Source organism: Leptinotarsa decemlineata, unplaced genomic scaffold, assembly GCF_025532065.1.
Source record: "Leptinotarsa decemlineata unplaced genomic scaffold, Ldec_3_MD MMD2_tig00003348_RagTag_RagTag, whole genome shotgun sequence".
In the NCBI taxonomy this organism is placed as follows: domain Eukaryota; kingdom Metazoa; phylum Arthropoda; class Insecta; order Coleoptera; family Chrysomelidae; genus Leptinotarsa; species Leptinotarsa decemlineata.
The window spans coordinates 3,185,131-3,202,313 of NW_027412588.1; the positions used below are offsets into that span (position 1 = coordinate 3,185,131).

General features: G+C 32.8%; 1 protein-coding gene across 1 annotated transcript in view; it reads left to right on the forward strand.

Moving 5' to 3' along the window:
* Positions 1-1,268: 1,268 nt before the first annotated feature.
* The window catches only part of LOC111505489 (integrin alpha-PS5), a 184,506-nt gene continuing 168,591 nt past the window's right edge, over positions 1,269-17,183 (forward strand). The window contains exon 1 of the mRNA XM_074178103.1: positions 1,269-1,514. Within this exon, the coding sequence (XP_074034204.1) occupies positions 1,327-1,514 (188 nt within the window). The 5' untranslated portion in view covers positions 1,269-1,326. The remainder of the gene's footprint in view (positions 1,515-17,183) is intronic.

A 17,183-nucleotide genomic window follows, 5' to 3' on the forward strand; every position in this document is an offset into this window, starting at 1 on the left:
CGAGAGAAAATATTTTTCAGTTCCATTGAATACTCACAAATGATGAAATGTCATATATAAACTATATCATCACCTAAAAAATATGAGAAACTTGTCGTTCTCACAAATCAGAAAAAATCGAGCATTTTCATTTCAGATGATACGATTATTCCACAAAGATGCGAAATCACAGCATTTCAATATTTCCAAGAGAAATCTATTATTTGGGTAAGAAAGGTTTTAGCTCTCTACTTCTCCATCTTGAATAAAAAAAAAGTGGAAATCTTCCAAAGAAAGAAAGGAAGCCATCAGTTACAAAAATGTTATTCTGTACAGAGATGTCTAGAAAATACGAAGAAGTAACTATTATTTTGTGAATAAGTTGTGTGTTTTTTCTCATAATATGATCCAGATATGGTACTGAAGTGCTGTTAAAGCTGGTGTCTGCCGGCGAAACATCGGATGTCTACCAATCTGAATGACAATGTAAGTGAAATTTGACCTCTTTCATTTACTATATTGTGTAGGAATCCTGTGAATGATATCTGATTCAATTCTATAACGAATGCTTGGAATAATTCATTCAGTATAATTCACTGTTCACTAAAAGTAGCTATTTCTAGAGGACCTTTTTTTCTAGTTTGTGTCTAAAAGTTACTTCTTTGCATGATCTACTTATATTTGTATAGAATTACTTTTTTGAAATCGATTGCTTTCTTCCTTTCTTTGAAAGATTTCAACCTCACCTAAAAATATACCCCTTTCAATCAAAATTTATTGAAATTCATAGAAATCAAAAGTTTGATATTTTGTAACTCTACTCTTTGGTAACACATTCCCTAGAAATAACAATTTTTAATGGCGGCAGAAAGTAATGAGGAATATCGGGACTTCTCCAAAACACAGGATGTAGCTCAGTACTATATACTAATATTGATGATCAAACTCCTTTTCACGCAAGTCGTTTATTCTCTAATTATATTGGTGAAATAATACCGATTTCCGTTTTATTTCATAAATATATTTCTATAACAGTTTTCCCATATGGATTCATCCACTGAATTTCTTTGTGAAATATAACGTGAGTTGAATCATACACAGTGGACTGTTTCAGTAAAAAACATTAGATCCATCTTGACCACCAGTCTGGGATCTCCTGATTTCTTGTTTTTCAAACACGTGTTACATGATTCATTGAAATAAACTATCTTATTCTGATATAAGAGAATTCGTGATATGGAAACCGCACCTTCCTCCAGAAGTGGTTTTGAAGTTATATTTACGTGATTCAGGAAAACTGATTATTGTGCAAATGACACTCGTGCTACGTGGTGAATTTTTGAAAAAATGCTTCCCAAAGTCTTCATAACAAGTTTTTTCTTCCCATTAATCAACTGTTTCAATTTAGATACTGACTTTCCAATAGTGTATTTTGAGCCAGACATAGATAGAGCCAATGTCAATACCTCCAAATCTTATTTTGGATATTCGGTAGTAATATATCCGAAAAATCCAGCTAGAAACCAAAATGAATGGTAAGTAAATTACAATTCTTAGTAGTCAAATCACTGATGTGAAACATGACGATACTATATAATTTTGCCAAACAGCACAGATCTGCCCATCAATCATTTGGATTTAAGTTCTACTTACCCTCTACTTTGAAGTTTGCTCTAGGGGCTGACGATCAACTTTCTCAAGTAGTGAAAAATTTTTCGTTGAAAATAATTTCGAGTGTAGATAAAAAGACTAATTCTAAGCAATATCTGTTCTTTATTAGGTTATATCGGGATGTCAATACTTCTAGACTTTTTGCGAGTGAAACTGTGAATAACTGAAAAAGTAGGTATTTTGTCGAAAAAATCGTTATGAGTTAAAATGTAGCACATAAAAAATAAAAAAGAATGTCGTGAATCATCTCCTTATTACCACCCCAATTGAAAACTATCGTCACCACTTCACGATTCACTTCATTTGATCGGATTGCAGTTTTAAAAATAAATGCACTTGAAGTGAACCACTATTTTTGTAATTTTTCAAAAAAAGATTATTTTTTCTCTTTGAAAATGTATCGACATATTTGAATTTTCCACTTCATTATTTTTGGGATAGTATTCAATTACTTCTCCATTTTCTATTCCATTCATCACTGCGATGAATGGAATAGAATGGTAAAACCTCACTTTTTTTCGTCTGTTTCCTTATCTATATATATTTTTCTGGTATATTCCTTATTAATAACGTATGCTTGACGTCATACATCCCCAGTATGTTTCCTTGAATTCTGATTTTTCTCAATTCCTTGTCTGAAAGAATTCAACACTGCATGGCTAGAGGTTTGCTCTCAAGTAGATTTGAATAATTTTATCTCCATATGAAACCTCATCTATATTCAATTTTTCCTGAAGTTTTCTTAATAGTTTTCATAGCACATCCCTCTCCTCTACTTAATTTTGGTTGATTCATGAATTTGACTCCAAAAGAATCAACCGAATACTATTGTTTCGAATACTTTTTCAGGCAGAGCTTTGTCACAATTGTTAAATTTGTAATACTATAGTTTCGTTCACTCTTTCTCTGAATTGTTTTACATTGCCATGTAAAAGCCAGCCTCACTTGGTATATGATGAAGCAGGCACATTTTTGAGTCCCTCAATAATGCTCTTGATATAAATTGAATACATATTTTCTTGGCCTATCAGTAGTTTTGGTTGAACATGATTCAAGTTGAAAAAAAATACACTTCGCAGGTGAGACCACTTTGCTTTGAGCTTAGAATTATTCACTATCTGTATTGGTAGAGTCATATCTTTCAACATCGTCTTATCTTAATATTTCATAGTGATTTTTTTTGATGGCATATTGTTGCACAAATCTTCAACATACCATCCGAAATAAATTGTTATACCCACTATCAAACTATGAGTCATTAGCCAAATTTTTATCAATCCAAGTGACTCTACAGGCTTCATCATACGACGCAAAAATGTTCATTTGTATATTATTATTTTCAATAATAACTGGTGCTATTCTAGAAAATATTTCATTAGTTTTTTTCATATGACATATGAGCATTGATTTGACTTACTTTTTCCATTTCAACTTCTTTCTTTTCAAAGTTACCTTTGCAGTGTAGTTTGCTGCAATTATTTACTCCGTTATTTACGGAATTTGCAAATTACTATTTTAATTTTTTTGCACTATAGTCAGTTTTTTGATGAACAGATTTTTCACCATCAACCCTACTTTTAACCAAAGTACCTACTTTTCAATTTCGAATTTAGTATATTCGAATAATGAGAATTAAAAGTTGTAGGTATGTTTTGACGAATTTATCACTAGTATTTGTAATTAACGTTAATGTAGTTTCTTCTTACAAGGAGATTTTCGAATGAATACAATTTAAAAATATTTGATATGATATAATATGATTTGAAATCTCTGAAAGAACAAATAAAATTGAAAATCAAAATGAATAGCTGAAAATAACAATTATATTAAGCAAAAAACCCTGGAATGAAATAACAATAAAAAACTACACGAAAATGTCTCTCGTAGTATAAATTTGTTTTGATTTTGAAAAAAGTTCATTGGTATGTAAAATATTTGTTTATGAATTGAGAGTAGAATTTTCGTGAATTCGATGACTTTTATGAAGATTATTTCATGATGAATGAAAACGGTTAAATGTTATTTCATCCTATATATATTATGAATTGGCATTAGAGTTTTCGGAAAGTCGCAGAGTACCTATATACCCTTTTTCATAAAATGTGTAACTTGACAAAAATGTTTCGTAGATATTGAAAAAGTTTCTCAGCTACTATGACAATCAATCAAACTTGATACTATTGTAACAAATTAATGAATTAACTCTCTTAAACAAAATTATTTTTCAACAATCGTTCACTAATCAAAAACTAATTTATTCACAACATTTAGCAACTAACGGGTTTCCATTGTCTAATATGACATATATTATTTGGAATCCCTAAAATAATCAATAAAATTAAAAAATCAAGAGATTAGTCGAAAATAACAATTATTTAAAGCAAAAACATCCAATTACTATGAAATAAAATATGAGCAACAATTGAAAATTGAACAATTAAAATATTTCAAGCCAAGTTACTTTACGACGTTTTGATTGTTGGTATCCACAATCGTCTTCGAGTGATGACTCACCACACAAAGACCATTGTGGATAATAACAATCGAAACGTCGTGAAGTAACTTGCTTTGAAATCTTTTAATTTTTAATTTGCATTTTTTGAAACTACACTACACACTTTTACTATCTGCTCTGAAAGATCACTAACCAAATAAAATAGACGGCTTCGCTAAGAAGCTGGGTTTATATGATCGAGTTTGAATAAGTGTGAACCACAATAAACCCTTGCGGGTTGTGGTGGAGGGTCCAATAGACCCTCTCACTTTTGACTTAACCCAACCCAACCTACCTAACTATCAGAAACTCCTTATTGAATTTTGATACTGTATCGATCAAATGTCAGAGTGGAAGCTTCAATATGGTAGATAAAACTTTCATTCACTCGCTGAAAAGCAAACATTCATGTAAACACATTCATGTTAGAACGCATATCTCGATAGGTATCACTCAGTTATCATTTTGTATTATGATGCAATTCAATGTTATCATGAAAAAACTCGTCTACCATGCCAAAAAAATGTTTGCAAATGTTGAATGGGTCTTTCCGTCCAAAAAAACCATTTTATGTTCTTTTATATTTTTGAAGAAAGTTATCCATGTTTGACCAATGTGAATTTTGGGACAAGACACATAAGTCTTCTTCCATACTCCCCAACTATTTCGCACTGAAGTTGTGTCTTCATTGTTTTTGATTAATTTACTCATATTATTATTTGTTCTGTAGGCTATATCCAAATCTTCGAGCCATGTAATTGGCGGGTTCACCAAAGCAAGTTAATGTCACTTAATACTTTAATTTTTTGAAATTGGAGAGACCTAACTTAAAGCTCATTTCTGTAGTTTTTTAGGAAGAAGTGAGTCAATAATATCTAACTCGTAACCGTTCTTGGCAGCAATCTGTTTAGTGAAACTCAGTTCTATCAGAAAATTGCTGTTTAAAAGTGGAATATTCAACAGTCTTTCAATCATACTAGAGAATCTCGCTACCTTATGCTGATATACATTTTCAGATTATGTAGGATAATGTCAGTGTTCCGTTTTGTTTCTATCATTTGATAAATAATAATATATTTGGTGTCGACTGAATCTCCGTCTCCTCTTCTGATTGTCCAAGGATCAGAATATGAGTGGAAAAAAAGGATGCAAGGATAACAATAAGTTGAAACTAAAACTAGTTCGGTAAAAACTAAAGCACATTGCACATATAAACAATTCCACATTTGTTATTTTACCACTGAATAAATTCAGAAAGTATGTTATCCTATAATGCCCACTTTTCCCCGATTTCGCTACTATCAAATCAACCGGGCCGGAAAACCTGCAATTTTGCCAAAAGTTTCTCATCTGATTTCTCATCGATAAATTGAAAAAAATGAAAGTTGAAACAGTCCGTATAAGATGGTGGGTAGAAAATTGCAAAATCAGTTCATTGATAATTTTAGTGATATTGTTTAAGAAATGTATTGAACTATTCACTTTCAACTCAGTAGTGTTTTACTGAGGCGAATTTTGAACAAAAATTTACTAGTTCATTGATTTTCTGAATGTTTGATTTCAAGATTGATCCACTTTTAATAGAAGCAATTTTTCGAATATTTTGAGATTGATATCCCAAAAATATATTTTTATAAACCTTCAAGAGCTTCTTGATAATATCGGTGGGTGATAAGAGCAATGAGTGATCCATTCGATGTTTAACCTCTTCGAATAATCGATTATTTGATATGAAGTAAAATTCTGATAGACGAACAGACAATGTTTACTGATGGTGCTTCATTAGAGAAAGGCGATAGGTACATCCTTTTCCAGCTATCCAATAAAAGACTTCCGCGACTTTTATTTTTTTGAACACTCACAGACAACTTACAACGCGTAAATAGTTGTTTGAAAAAACAAACAAACCAGACTCATAATAACTATAATTATTTTGGAAGTTGCCATTGGTCTTTGAGGAAGCCCACAGGAAGCCCCGAATCTGGTTGAAATACGAAATTGGCGACACATTCGTAGTATGGAACTATGGAAATACAGAACTAGACACCTTTTTGAGGCACATCAACAGCGTAAAACCTTCCATCACCTTCACAATTGAGACGTATTGGTAAAGAGGACCGATACTGAATGGGAAACATCTGTACACCAAAACTCACTCTCACGGGACAGTCATTATTCAAAAGTGATGATGAAATAGACTTTGGCAAGACAGCAAGAGCCTCGCAAGGAGAAGCCGTCACAACCAGTGCTTGCCCGTTTCCTACGTCAGATGATTGCCGGAAAGAATAACAAGAATTGGGTCGAAGTAGAACATCAGAACCTGCTTCAGATCCGGAAACACCATTCGTAGTAGCCTCACTAAGACCAGGCCACCAAACACGTGTTGCGATTCAAAGAATGGCATTTACCGATACCCAGTGAGTGCGGTAAATCCTATATCGGTGAAACTAAGAGTCCATGAAAGTCCGCATTGCCGAGCACAAAAAAATACACTGCGGGAAGAAACCACCAAATCGTGAAAAGCAGAGCATGTTTGGACTCATCAACATAACATCAAGTGGTCCCAAGTCAAGATCATTCACAGGAAGGGACACTGATTTGAGATGAAGTTCAAAGAAGCTGCATATATGTTGTCCAACGACGCATTCAGCCAAGCTAACGTAAAGATACGCAACGAATGGAAACCTATAATCAAGAGGAAAACGGTTGACCATACGGTCAACTCTCGCTAACCGGTGAAGCGGAGAGAGGGAAGAGGGGAGAATAGTTGAAAGCGCTCAAATGACCTATAAATAGTAATCGGAGGAATAGTCCAGTCATCACCAAAGGACGATTGAGGATACTATCAATTGAAACATCGTGAAGTAACTTCTGGTTTAAGTTTTTTTTCAGTTTTTTTTTCATTCTTTGCTCATTTTTATGTTTTATTATTTTCATTACTTTTTACTCTGTGGTCATTTTCATCTTTTATCTTGATTATTTTATTTTATTCGTTTCATTGTATTTTCATTTCACGTTTCATTGCTTATATATAATCGATATCTTATTCCAATTTTAATAGATTGATGGATGTAGCCGTGATAGAAGATTATCATAAAAAGTGAGAAATAAAACTTCCTATGTTTTTATGCCACTTTTATTTGTTACTGCAATTTCAACCTACCTACAACGAGTTTATTATAGGTAGTCGTTTGAAAATATCCTTGGAGGACGAAACTGCAATAACGTTAGTTACGAATGAAAGTTGTATGGAAACATTGGAAATTTCAAGTCTTATTTTTCATCATTCTGATTTCATTTGTTCTTTCATAGATTCCGAATCATATTGAAATCATATTGGACAATGGAAGTCCGAACTAGTAAAATCCACAATTATTTGATTTATGAGCAGATTTTGGAGGTGGTTTTCTGCTTCAGTTAACTCCCATTTGAGAGGCTTTCATATTTTTTCCAATTTCAACACTTGCATAGCAGTCCAGACCTTTCTTGTAACTTCATCTCCAGCAGCCTCATACAGAGGAACGAATAAAATTTCTTCCATATCGTTTGTTGGAATTCTCCTTAGATGTTAATTAAACAGTAAGGAATTCAACAGAATTAAGTTGAGTTAGGCATGCTTAAGATAAGGTAAAACTGGAACCTCTGCCGTGGAAAAAATCCGAACCAAGCACTTTTTCCAATTACCAAAAATGCAAATGAAACAGGAATTTGAAATTTTTTCGAACTTTTTTATTTTTTTCAAGAAGAGCAGGCCATAAAGAAATTCTGAATGAAATCAATGGGTCACAATTTTAATTAGTTATGCTATATAATTTGCTAATTATAATTCATGTGGGAGCTGAAGTCACCACTGAGGTTTTGATCCCGCCTGAAACATCAGAATTAAATAAAAAATTTAAATCAGTCAAGGTCTATGTTGAACTTTCAACAAATCCACTTTTGGTTTCTTACAAAACTTTTATAAAGAAAATACCTTCAATTTCGATATGCACTAAAAATTTGATCGGAAAATTGTGACATAATTGTGAACAATCAATTTTATAAACATATATTTTGTGAACATACTATTGTTATTGCCGCATTCTTCGGTTTCTCCTAAAATGAACTTTTTTTGGTAAACAATTTCAATAATAATTTAACTTCACTGGAGTTTAAATTCATATTCCTTGGAAATTTCAAACCGAGAAACCAATTTTCTTTAGTCAGGAATCCATAGCTTACTCAAATAATAATTTCGATCATTAAAAAATTGCTTGATTTGGAATTATCACATTAATTGAAATGTTAGGTAATGGAAAAACCGTTTCGCTTGTTTAAGTAATTCAAATACATTTCAAGCGGAAATGGCTTTTTATCAATTGGCTGGCGAAGTTTGTGCTCAACTTGGCTCACTTATTCGAGCGGAAATTGTAGTCAAATTTCACTCCTAACTAGATATAATTTGTGGAAAAAAATCACAAATACTGAGATACACTCTGAGTGGTGTAGCTATGACTTCGAAAATATACAGTGTGGCACACTTATGGTACTCTTACGGACTTATGGTACTTCCCCCTTTTTTCTTTATTCTTTCACCTATTTTTACGGAACTATTAATATTGATTATGTTTACAAAGAGGCACTTTTTGACGTAATTTGAAATTTTTTTCAACTTCCGATTTTTCCGAAAATCTTATCAACGTTTAATTTTCAAATAGAATACCCTGTATATCATTACATTTTTGAAATCTTCACAATTTTTCTAATCTAATGATACCCCATACTTGATATTTTAAGTGTTAAGACGCTCGGTTTATTTTTCGTTCTAGAGAGCCATGAAAATTATTAAGTATTTTCGCAATTTAATAAAGGTAAGTTAATGAGGTGGCTATGAATTACAAACAACTTTTAACATTTCTATAAACTTACATTGTTTGTTAGTTACTGAACACATTTCTAACAGAAATAAGTTAAAAATGTCACAAGTTATAACAGAAACGAGAAAGTAGATATGTTATTGATTCATGGGGAATTTCGGTAAAATGCAGTTGCGTCCCACTCGTTATACTCGGAGCGATATCCCGCACGAAAATGTCCGGCTAGAAATTATTTCAAGCGTCTTGAAGAGGAGGTATTCTCAGATGAGTCAAGATTCACCAATCTTAGTTTCTTTAATAGACACAATACCCGATATTGGGCACAAAGAAATCAGAATTTGTTTCGGCAGGGAAATTTTCAAGAACGTTTTGGATTCAATGTCTGGCTGGGAATAGAAGGGGTTAGGATAATTGGCCCCATAATATTTGATGGTCCTTTGAGTGGTGATAGAAAATAGAGAATTTATCAGAAATGAAATTGAAGGATATTCAGAAGATTTACCGCTTAATCTGGCAAATCGACTTTTCGACATCATGAGAGTAGGATAGTGACGGGGTACCTTCGTGATAGATTTGGGGAGCAATGGATTGGAACACATGGTCCTATTAAGTGGCCTGCTAGATCACCCGACTTAATCCCGTTGGACTATTTCATTTGGGGTCACTTGAAAAATATTGTCTAAGCAACTTCCCCAACAACCCGCGAGGACCTGGAAGTACGAGTAAGACAAGCCATTCAGAATATAACGCCTCAACAATTGGTGATTCAAATTACCGCGAAAAGAGCTCGAAAATGCCTGGATGTTGACGGTCTACATTTCGAACAGCTGTTATGATTTATTTGTGTATTTTAAAAAAGTTTTGTTTCTTAAATGAATTACAATATGAGAAAATGAGTATCCAAGTTTTATTCCATACAATGATGTTGATTCGTTGTGTTGACCTAATTGAAATAATATTAATTCTTTTCACGTTCATGTCCCTCTAGATCGAAAAATAAACCGAGCGTCTCAACACCTAAAATATCAAGTATGGGTATCATTGGATTCAGAAAATTGTGTAGATTTCAAAAATGTAATAATATACAGGGTATTCTATTTGAAAATTAAACGTTGATGAGATTTCCGGAAAAACCGGAAGTTGAAAAAAATCTCACATTACGTCAAAAAGTGCCTCTTTGTAAGCATAATCAATATTAATAGTTCCGTAAAAATAGGTGAAAAAATAAAGAAAAAAAGGGGGTGTACCATAAGTCAGTGTCACACGATATATTGAGATTGGATATTTATAAGCATATCCATAGTTTTCCATATATATATATATATATATATATATATATATATATATATATATATATATGTATACCTATATAGTCTTCGTTAATGTCTTTATTGAGAACAAACTTTTTTTTCAAGATAATAATCAGTGGAATCAACTGAATTATATTCATGAATAGTAAATTTATTTTTCGGGCGTGTTCGTACCATGAACAGTATGCCTGAGGGAGCTGTTGTATAGTGAAACACATGTTGGGGTTTTGTTAACAGTTTAGTGAAAATATTACAAGGAAGTGTAACTTGAAAACATCTATGAATTTTCAAGTATCTGCCAATTCTATCACATATGTTATAGTTATTCTAATGATGAATTCAATTATTTTCTAGAAATAATTTGCTATATGATTTGGTGGATTATAATTCACCTTCTGTCAAATATTCTCAATTGTCATTTAGTGTATCTTCAAGTTGTAAATGTATAAAAAAATATTTGTCCCGTCATCACGAAAGCTGACAGATCAAGAAGAGTGAACTTTTCAAAATTGTTTCATATGATGTATATAGGCCGATTTTTTATCTGTTTAAAAAATCTGTTTAAAATCTGTTGTTCCGTTAACCAGCTGTCGCACCCCTACGAACGACACTCAGAAGTCGAAACTTGTGCGAGCTAAGGATTAACGAGGTCTTACCTTTCAACGTGTGATTCCTAACACGGGTTGGACGATAGCAAGTGAATATCGATCATTCAGACTGGGGCTTGAACCATCGAACAACACGGCAGTCAATTCGAGTGAATGAATAAAGCACCCACGTCGAACCGCCTGGCTATCGACCGACCATGTTCATGTGGTAACATTGTTATATTCTAAACCGTAACAGATACGAAGACGATTAAGTGGTAAAAAAAAAGTAACTGTGATCGGGAACAACACAATGGTCGAAGAAAATTTACGGGGACTCTCGCCCTTCTCGAGTTATATGGGAAAAACCAAAAATGCTGTATTTTGTTTTTATCGAATGGAATTGTTATTTCGGAGAATATCATAAAATGGAAAAGGAAAATGTTATTGTATTCGAAGTGTACTATGATGATGTAATAATAAATTATTCATAAAACGTTTCGTGTCAACGTGGCCACCATCGACCTTCTTTTTTATTACGGACCTGTCTTTTTTATTACAGATATTGATGAAGCAATAAATTCACAGTCCAAGGCTATAATATATCACATTTGATATTTTTATAGCGTTTCATTTGAAATAACCTCCATCATCAGTAACAGAAACAAACTCGACAATAAACTCGACAGACAGGTACACTAACACAATGAAAATTCGTACTTTTTCGTTCTGGAAATTTTTGTATTGCCGTAATCCTTCTTTCAAGGCTTTTTTTCTCCCTAATTAATTATAATTCGTAATATTTTTATAATTCTCAATCCTGGAAGTAACGAAAATATAGTTTTGGTCAAAATCCGATTGTTGTATGATTTGGTATGATCAAATAACATCTCAATTCATTTACATCTGAACGCGTAGGCTTTGCTTGGTTTCTATGGCAGGAGAAATGAATGTGTTGTTGATTTCTGTTGAGAACTGTCAGACGTTTATGAACATATCTAAGATGCATTGAAATGATAAAAGGACTGATATGCTATTCAGTTATGCAAAATCGAATAGAAATCCTCTTTTGGCAAAGAATATGTATTCCGAACATCCAAATGTTTAGACTATTAGAAAGAAATTTGAGGGACTATGGTGCATTTGACAGAAAGAAAATAAGAAAATGTGTGGTTACTGGAAGTGTGAGAAATCAACTAAATGTTATATGTAGGCAAATACCACCACATAAAAATTCACACAGTTATAAAATCTTTTTTTTTTATTTAGGATTGGCCAGTTACAAAAATTATGCTAATCAAGATTGTTCTTTACGAGAAATTGCTCACGAAATGGGGATTTCTGTAAAATCCCCCAAAACTATTTTGAAAAAGAACAAATGTAAATGCTTCATGATACGCAAAGTTCATCACCTGAATTCGATCACTACTTAGATGAATTGCTACTAAATATCCGCCATGATTACGCTAAAAAATTGCCACAGAAAATGTCTGGACCTACTACTCATGTGCATTCAACAAAGAGGTCGTCAGTTCGAGAATTTAATGTAGATTGCCATGTAGCTTTGATTTTTTGTATTGGTTTCATTTTATTCCAAAAATTTATGAAAAAATTATTTGTTTTTCTGTTTGATTGTTGTCACTGATGATGGTGGTTATTTCAAACGAAACGCTATAAAGATGTCCAATGTTATATACCCTTAGATTGTGAATTTATCACTTTAACAATATTTGTAATAAAAAAGAGATCAGTATTTTCAAAAAAGTTGATGTTGGCCATGTTGACACGAAACGTTTTATCGAATATTTATTATTAGATCATCATAGTACACTTCGAATACAATAACATGTTTATCCATTTTTTGATATTCTCCGAAACAACAATTCCATTCGAAAAAAAACAAAAAAACGCATTTTTGGTTTTCCCGTATAACACGAGAAGGGCGAGAGTCCCCGTGAATTTTCTTCGACCACTGTATTGGGTCCTTTGCTTCATTTTTGAAAAATGTATTCGATTGTATTCATACCCTGGAGCCATTCGAGATTTTTGCTACAAAGTACCAAGAGTGATTTATCCAGTTAAAGAAGAATATTGAAATCATTTGAGATAATTTACAAACAGTGTATCCTGTCTCACCTTGCCGTGCAAGTTGTCGCAACGTTTCTGAATTTGAATGAAATATTAAATAGTAACGACAAAAAGTTGAGATACTGTAGTATAGAGTACAGCTGTGAAACATCGTTCATCCAATTAGCAATTAGTTGAAAGCAATACCTTTCAATATTAAATTAACAAAAGCCATATACATTCAGAAATTGTAAAACCTTGACTGGATTTCTCCCGTCTAATCATTTTATACATATGTAAATGTATTGTAGAAATTGATCATGCTTTCACCAAACGTGAATTTCAAGATGAAAATGATGAACTACATGAAAGAACTCTAATATATAGCAAAGCGCTTCTATCTCAAACGTACACCTAACACTGTTTAGTGGAGTTCAGACGATGAATCAGACAAAAAGTCAGCAGTTACAGTGAGATCCATAGAGTTTTCGACTCACAAAAAACTGAAAAAGGGGTCAAATCCGATTCAGTACAAAATCGGATCGTGTAACTTTCATCATATCCTGGTCAGTTTAATAGAAATGTTGGTACCAATAAATATCTTAACCTTGTACTTTAATTATTTCAATCTATTTTAACAACACTTCATGTGGTAGTTGACTAATTTACATCATTTACATCTTCCATATTATATGGGAGAGCTGTTCAGTTGGTGATTCGTTCTACCACTTTTTTATAGTACAATTGATTGAAGATTGTGTGTGAGGTACGAGATTTATGACTGAGATTGAGCTATTCGTACTCTAAGTAAATTCAGGAACGCAGAAAGTAATTTCCTCTCTTCTTTGATATAGACAAATGAGAGTTTGTTTCAAAATGTTGTTCTTTGATACAAGGAACATTTTCTTCACTGGAATGTTTGGTATATCGTCGATTTTTCTCTGAATACTTCCTCTGGAGTATGTTTCGGATTTCATCAGCCCTTGCATAATTTTCCTTTGTATTTGAAATACATCAGTTGCTCTGCAAAATCAATGGTTCTATTCGATGTTATGTTTCCCTTCACTCACAGTTTCTGCTGTAGGTCTTTTTTTTAATTAAATGCTTTGGAAAGATCAACTTCTTCTATAGTGATATTCAGTGAAATTGCAACATCAGATTTACCTAGTTGCTAATTTTTTTCTCCTGCTGATTAATACATGTATCAAAATTCTGTTCGGATCTGTTGAGAGTGTCAGCACCTTTTCCACTGAAAGAAAGCCTCTTTGAGATTCTTGCCTCTATGTCAATATTTATTGTTAATGTCATTCTTTCCCATGTTATAAGTAGGATTCTCAATTAGTTTGTATTGTTGATGTCTTATCTATGAAATACTTATGACGAATCTAAGTATCATAACAAGATGCATAGAAATACCATAGTGTAATAACTAAGACCTCTTCACTCGATCTACGGTTCTGCATAAACCTAGTCCAGCGTAGTTCGACATTCTATTCACAAAGGCGCTGATCGCATACCAATGTTTACATTTGAAGACGATTCTTGTTCCATGTATCAGCAGGTGTACAAAGTTGGGTCAATCTCATTTCCTGCGTCCTGAGTTTCTAACAAAAAAAGCGAATCGGTTTAAACACTAGGGTTTATGCATATTTTATTATACCCGACAAACTACTTAGACTGATATATATCAACAGACATAAAAAAATATAGAAAGTAGCATATAAAACTGAATATTGAAATTATACAACAATAGTTATATACTTTTTTTTACTCCCTCCATTTTAAAGTAGTCATTACGCGTTTGACAGCAGGTAGGTAATGGCTGATTTAGAATACACGTGTATTCTAAATTAATGGCGGCCACTTCCATAAGAAATTTTTAAAAAGACGAAATTTTTACAAATACTCTGATAAATATGATCTCATGAATACATTCATTTCTATCCAAATTCTCTGTAAAATCCAAATAAAAATCATATTTTCAGTGACTTTATTGTTCAACAGTTTGTGGGTTGGTAATGAATCCAGTTATATCCGTGTATCAACAACCATTTGTTGTTTTGATTATGCTGTCATTCAGTATCTCATAAAAATTCATAATGAGTGATAACGATCAAGAAATTTGTGCTACTCCACCAGATATTACCGAGCAAGCAAATATTCCAATATATAATTTGCTGCCAGCAAAATCAAGAGAAAAATACGAATATAATTTAGAAAATTTCATGACTTGGAGAGAAGAAAAACATAACTTCGTTTTCCGAAAACGTTCTTCTCGTTTATTTCGAATATTTAGCAAAAACTTTGAAACCATCGTCATTATGGGCAATTTACTCAATGCTGAGAAGTACCCTGAATATCAAGAAAAATATGATTATCAGCAAATATTCCAAATTACGTTCTTTTGTAAAACGCAAATCAAATGGTTATAAACCGAAGAAATCGTCGACGCTCACCAGTGAACAAATGAATCAATTCATTAAGGAACCTTCAGATGCCAAATATTTGTTTCCGAAGGTAACACAACATCGCATTTTCCTTCTATTAATCTATCATGAAATGTTTGCAACAAATTTTGAAATACTAAGACACAACATAAAGGTTAAAACTGAATTATTCAACCTCACCAGCCAACAGCCAATCATATTTCATTTGCCAGACACCTCTTAAGCAAAGGCTATTCCGTTAATTCTACGATCTACGAACTATAACAGCCAAGGACAAGGATTTGAAAATATTCTACAGATTGCAGGCCCAAAAATACCTGTTCGCATTTGTATTTGACATCATTATATATTTTAAAACTCTTCAAATTTATTTATTCACTGACAAAGTGAATATCAATTATGTTTAGTACTCATATCACTATCACACAACAAATACATCGGTAATCGCCAGAGTAGCTCAGCGGTAACGCGTGTACCTATATAATGCATTTATTTTTCCTTCAACCTGAGGACAAATCCCACTTCTGGAAGATTTTTTAAGTGAATGATATAATTATAAATTAGTAATATTTCTCGGAGGGTAGTGATTAAATGAAAAGATATATCAATTTAGATTTATTTCTAGGTTGCCATGATTATTGCTATCTCTGCCGAAAAAAAGAAATAAAAGATATGCAAATAGATCATGTTAAAGATATGGGCCTAGAACTATACATCAAAGTTCCGGGCACGAAAACTCACACCGAAAGGTTAGTTTCTGACAATTTCTATAATATTTGTGAAAAGTACATGAGCCTGAGACCAAAAAAAGTTGACAACTACCAATTATCAAAATGGGACATGCCCTCGTCCGGTTATTGGACTTAATGAGTGGGGTGACCAACCAAAAATTATTGCCAAATTTTTACATTTGGAATATCCACAGACATATACTAGACACTGCTTCAGAAGATCATCTGCAACAATTGTGGTGGGCCCCTATGGTTTGATGTTTTGGGACACTTACCATAGGTGAAGAATGAACCACGTCGCCAACCTGATTTTATACCGTGGCCCAAACCGGCCGACTTTCATACTCAGAGATCGTTCAAATTCACCCTCTCAACGACTAGGGAGCTCTGTTGCCAGAAAAAGATGCTTTGGGAAAATTCAAAAAAAACGACTTGAGTATGCCACAATAATAACTTCCTGTTTGGAATCGAGCGGCTGTTCCCAAACAGGTAGGAGGTTGCTTTGGTTAACTAGATGTTTGCTATAAACCTACTGAATGACAAACTAACGTACATTTTAAACATTTATTGAATAGGAATTAAACTGATATTATAATAGTACACACAAAAACAAAGAACATCAGGTGCATGTAATTATCTAAACGTATAATATCGGAAAATTATCAATTAAAAAATAGAAAGTGTGTTCGCTAACATTACCTTCTACCAGTCTTACTTTAAGTAGCAGATACGCCGTCTTACTCGATTCTGATAACTCATAGCAGAAACGATACCAATATATAATCATTACTTTTCTCGCCAGTTCATGTACAAGAGACAGTGAGACATGTTTACCAATCATTTACAAGGATTCATTTTTCTGTAGTTCTACAATGTCAAATTCAACAACAGGGAACATAATATCAATAGATCTTTAACATTCGAGTATAACAGTATTAATAAACAAATACACAACTTCAACACAATAAAAACCATGGCACATTAAATATTGAAATTCGCAACTGTCAATGCCCATCTCCAATAATAATCGGGTGTACATCA